This window comes from Brienomyrus brachyistius, chromosome 2, assembly GCF_023856365.1.
Source record: "Brienomyrus brachyistius isolate T26 chromosome 2, BBRACH_0.4, whole genome shotgun sequence".
Taxonomy (NCBI): domain Eukaryota; kingdom Metazoa; phylum Chordata; class Actinopteri; order Osteoglossiformes; family Mormyridae; genus Brienomyrus; species Brienomyrus brachyistius.
The window spans coordinates 46265536-46270987 of NC_064534.1; the positions used below are offsets into that span (position 1 = coordinate 46265536).

The window sequence follows — 5452 nt, forward strand, 5'->3', positions numbered from 1 at the left end:
ATGCTCCAGGCCCCTCCACTGTCTGACCTTGACCAGACTAACACTTGAAGGAAGGATGAATGGATGGATCTATGCGCGGGTCCTAATGTTTGAAGCCAGTGCCACCAAATATTCTTCTTCTCCCCTGCTGCATTTAAAGACATTTGGTGATATACAATTGGTCGCTGTCTTGGAACATTAAGCTGCGTTAAACTTTTTCACGTTAAGCGTTTTATTAAATCCCCTCCATTTGGATATTCCTATATGCGTCTAATGTGTCCCATGCACTACCGTAACAGTCAAATCCTGATTTTGTAGAGAAATTGTAATCATTGACGATAAAACTAACACATCCCTCAAGATTTTGCGGTGTCTTCAAATTATTTTAAAATGTTTGATAAACTGGGACGATCCTTAGGTTCGTCGCCGTTGTCAGAATCGACCCTGTTGGGGGACAGAAAGATGGTAAGAAGGAATACATAGATTTCAACCAAGAACTGACTGCAGTCATCTGAAATGTTCATACCTTGCTCTCGGCGTTGGACAAACTCTCCCCCAGATGCGAGTCCTTACTGCTTCTCGTAGTGCGGGACTTCCCCAAATGTACAGCGCAGGTGTGCAAAGTGCGTTAAAACGGGCCATTATGGCAAACAGGTTGGTGGCTTCATTTCTAAATCTTACGCCTTGCGATGTAAGCTGTCTCACAATAATGTTAACGAAGGAGGGGCTCCATAAGGTTAGAAAGCATATGACGACAAACACTATGACTCTTAGCGACTCCTTCTTGTTCTCCCTTTCGGGTGTGGATGCTTCCCGAGCGAGCTGATATCTGGCAATTACGTACAGCTTAATCGTCATCAGCAATTTAATGATGACTATTAATTGCAAGGTAAGAACACCGAAAGCGTTTATCTGTGCGGCTTTTGAAATGGGTACCACGTTCTGTACCGTTAGTATCATGTATGTGTAGAACCAGCAAAATACGCAAATTCCCACGACGACCGATCGAGTTATATAGCGACTGTAAAAGAAAGGGTGGCACACGGCGAAGTAGCGGTCAACCTGCGCGAACAGGAAAGTTAGGACGTTTACTCCAAGAAAAGAAGGGAGAACATAACGTGTCCCGTTTCTTGAAGGGTATCCCTCTTGCACATCAAAAAGGCCAAGATAATAAACAGAAAAGCCAGTGAGCGTGTCACTGATGCTGGTGTTAAGCTTGAAAATAAATCGGTTTTGAACTCGCAGAGATTTCGTAGCGAGGATTGCCAACACCACTGATCCCGCAACAAACACCGCAGCGGTAGCGAATACTATGTGAAAAATAAAGATAAAGTAGTCCTCTATGTGAGTGAAGTCAACCGACAGGGGTATAGTGATATTGGAGTAAAGCATTGTGTTCTTTGACGCAGCGCTCCAGCCGAAGTTTGCCACTGCACAGCTCGACGTTTTAAAGGCTCCTAGTCCCTATGGGCGAAATCCATAAAGACAAATCATTTACCCTATATTTGGAAAACACGTTACAGGTCAGCATCTGCTGTAGGTTTAACGCCAGATAAAATAAAACACCTGACAAAATAAAATTTGACCAGTTTCTCATTATAATTTGATACCTCATTATTACAAATCATGTATATTGTTATTACTTGATATGTATTTGTTTATTACAAGAAATATGTTTCATGGAGGCTCAGTGATATATACATGTATTTGTTATTGAAGTATATAGATTTGAATGACCATAATTGAATTAGGCCTAGATTAGATTTGACTCTTAATTATGCAGAAGTACAGGAATAGAACCAAAGAAATACAATTAACATGTAACCATGTACAAATAAAATATATTTATACAAATGCAAATTATACATTATTAATCCACCCATCCATCCATTTTCCAAACCACTTATCCTACTGGGTCACGGGGTACATTATTAATATTAATGTAAACTATACTTTTGTGCAGAAATGCATGAGGTAGTGCAGACAGGAAGTATAGGGAGAATGATTGTGCTAAGAAAAATGACAAGATTCAAACTGGGCAGTTAGTGCAAACAAATGTACAGAGAGTGCAAACAAAAGCCGGCTCAGTCAAGGTATCAAGTTGTGTGTGAAGGGGGGCAGGGTGGAGAATCAGTGTTGTAAGGCACTATTGCCTATTGTTAAGTACTATTGTAAGGCACTATTGTAAGGTACCATTGTAAGGTACTATTAAGCATATTCACAGCTGTGAGGGAGAAGCTGTTCCTCACCCTAACCCCTAAATTCCAGGTGAAACTTTGTGTGGCTACTTGTTGGATGTAGAAGAATATTTTCAAGTTGTAATGAGAGACATATTTTGCCTTATCACAAAGATCAGAGTAAATATATTTACTACCATAAAATTTGCAGGCAATCGATGTGCGGATCAAGTTATGTAAACAAGCTTCTAATCAGGGGTGTTTACTGATAGCAAGTGATCTTTGTGAATAATGAAGAAGATGACGAACGACGTAGGTAAAGAAGAAGTGTGATTTGTGGATGTTTCCCAAACACCTTTGTCATTCCACATTTAACAAATGAACTTGAAATAGTTCTTTGTTTCGTCGTCCATCGGCTTCGGCGTGAGAAAAGCACAGACTGGAAATAACAGAAACATCGATTCCACGTATTTCAGTGGTGAAATATATGATGGCGCTTGGCAGACCCAGGCATCATGATAGCTAGAATGAGAGGAAATTAGATGTTTTCAAAGGAGATGAATTCCTTTATTGCAGTCATTACAAGGATCAAACATCAACTCTGTTACACATAACTGGGAAATGCAGTTGCGGAGCCAACTCACCAGTGTTGCACTGAATATAATCATACGCATCCTGGCACTGAGGGTTCTCATTAAGTTCAAACATGAATATCAGCAGAGTTTCTTTGCAGCATTTGCCCTGTGGAACATCCTGAGACTTTGCTGGATCCCCCCGAAGTTGCTGGACATCATGACCAGCCTGTACACTAGTACTGTGAGTGTTGCGCAGAGCGGAGGGTAAACCTTTGCGTTCTTCCCAGTGGATGCTGGGGTTTGTCAAGAGTATGTCACATTATTATTATCACATTAGACATATGCAAATGTAAAAAATAAACTAATTTTAAAAATCAATAAAAACACGCAAAAGCACTCAAAGACCAAATAACCTATTTGTGGAAAATACATGAATGGGCTCAAAGGGTGATGTTGTTTCCTTGTAAAAAAGAACAATGGCAAACAGCAATAGGAATAGGAAACACTTCTAAAAAGAAGAGTTAAGGGGGTAGCCAAAAATACTTTTTAATAATTACTGCAGTGCAGTGCGGCTGCAGTGCTGTGTGTAATAGCACACATAATAATATCAACACTGCAGTATTCCAGGAAAAATCTTACACCTCCCAAGGACTTAAGCAGGCACAAGAAGCAGAATCTTCCACATGCCCAAAGTTGTACTTTATAACAGTGCATGCGATCTTTGGTGTGTTACACCTCTCCTTAGCCACCGTTTGGGGATCCTACACTGGAGTCAGCACATATTCGCAAAGAGGAAACTTGCTGTGATCCAGTAACCAGCCAGCAGCAAACACACCATCCTTTGCGATCTGACACACTCAAAAGTTGGACCAGATATAAGCATCATGTGTACTCCCAGGCCCATTGATGATTGAATATATCAGACATTTGGGGAAGGGGGTTGTATCCCCTCCAAAAATCATACTACCCAGTACAACCCCTGGAACCCCCTAAATGGGCAGAAACTTCAATCTCCTCAGTGTTCAACCCAAAGTTACGCCCTTGATTAGGTCTAGTGCTGAGAACCCTGTTCACCAGGTGCAGATAGGATTTTAGAAGGTGGAAGTATGAATAGGGTTGAGGGTTCCATCTACTGCACCTAAAGCGCAAGGTATGTCTGCAATGGCATGAAAACCAGTTTTAGGATGTTTTTCTACCGCACCAGAATCCGAGTTACCGAATTTAAAAAATTACTGTAGTATCTTATAGGGTGGATGACATTGTCTGTTATGCAGACAATTCTTACACTGCTAGTCACCTATACTAAAATCGGGCTCTTTCTTACTTGCAGTTCTGTACGTATGTTATAGCGTATGGGGTTAAAGTTCAGCAAAAATATTTTTGCTCTGTTACTCTGTCATAGGAAAAAACTTTATAAACTTTGCAATTTTAATAATTATTCCTTTTATAGATTATCAGATGTATTTTTAAAAATCAGTTAAGTTTTCCTCCACTGCTTTTGCATGAGTTCTGCATACGTTCTTTGAGATATTCCTAATTATTTTCATCCTTGCTGTTTAAATGATTCATAGACAGGTTTGTGAGAGATTTATGAACTCCTTTTTTTTGTTGTATAAATACCCCTAATTATTACAACAAAATCACATTGCTAGGAACCTAGTATATTAAACAAAATACTATTTTAATTCCTTTTCACGCCATCCTGATCTTTGTTTTGTATCTGTTCTTCCAACCAGATCACAATTTGTTTTAACTTCGTTTATTGTTTTCTGAATTTGTAACTGTTTTCAAGACAGCGTTTGCATTGTGTTTCAGAGGCAGACTATTTGCATAACCAACTGACAAAGTAATTTAAGTCAGTACTGGAGTACCAAAGAAGTACCCTAGCTTTTTTTCATGCTTTTAGTACTGGAATTTTTAGTACTGGTATCAACTGGAAGTTAATGGATAAGCGAAAGTACCAAAAGTACCATACTGTACTGAGATCTGATGAAGAAAAACAGGGGGAGTCCAGGGAGTCTTCCGGACTTCTGCTGTGGCCAGGAGTAGAGGAACCACTGTGCCCTCACGCTCCTGCTCAGCAGTCCCTTCAGTGCCTTTCTGTCCTACTCAGCTAGCTTCCTCCGCCTCCTTCTCCTGTGACTGAAAATGGCAGGCAGGGCTGCAGTGGGCGAATCTGCAGCGAGCCACAGGCTGACCTGAGGAGAGTGGAGCTGAGACTTGCTGATGTGCCATGGAGAACAGAGCTGGGGAAGGGGAAAGACTGGTACAGGGCTGGACACAGGCAGACTGGACACGCGACGTTAATGACCTGACTGGGGATAACAGAACATACACGGACTTATGTACAGAGACTAACAAGGGGCAACAAGCAACAGGCATCATCAAGGCCACCTGAGAAAGGAGACAAGAGCGTCAAGCAGGCAGAACGTAACAGATCTCGTTGTAATGAGATTCCACACTTTTTACTCGAAATTCTTACCTAATTTTAACAAGAAACTGGGCGAATAGTATTTTGTCATGGGAGCAGCAATATGCCGATGTACTGGCGTTACATGAAATTGAGGGAATAGCTTAGCATATAGTCTCTGTGACTATAGTCACAGTTTTTTAATGAGTTAATATAACCTTTTGTAAATTAATAATAAATAACAATAACAACTCGAAACTTTACAGAAAACAATGAAGCACATTGTCGTTTGTAACGACTGAGGGCAGTAA

General features: G+C 40.6%; 1 protein-coding gene across 1 annotated transcript; it reads right to left on the bottom strand.

Annotated features, from left to right (window-relative positions):
• Positions 1–277: 277 nt before the first annotated feature.
• On the bottom strand, positions 278–1371 carry LOC125720945 (C5a anaphylatoxin chemotactic receptor 1-like). Its single transcript, XM_048996853.1, has 2 exons — positions 506–1371; positions 278–423 (listed from the first exon to the last, which is right to left on the bottom strand). The coding sequence occupies exons 1-2, from the start codon at positions 1369–1371 to the stop codon at positions 360–362; spliced, it is 930 nt and encodes a 309-aa protein (XP_048852810.1). The 3' UTR covers positions 278–359.
• Positions 1372–5452: the final 4081 nt, after the last annotated feature.

What these genes read in the sequence shown, in the direction of transcription:
- LOC125720945 (XM_048996853.1), bottom strand. Translation starts at nt 1,371, where the DNA reads ATGCTTTACTCCAATATCACTATACCCCTGTCGGTTGACTTCACTCAC. An exon ending in TGTCCAACGCCGAGAGCAAG is followed by an intron (nt 424 to 505) that starts GTATGAACATTT and finishes GTCCCCCAACAG; the next exon opens with GGTCGATTCTGACAACGGCG.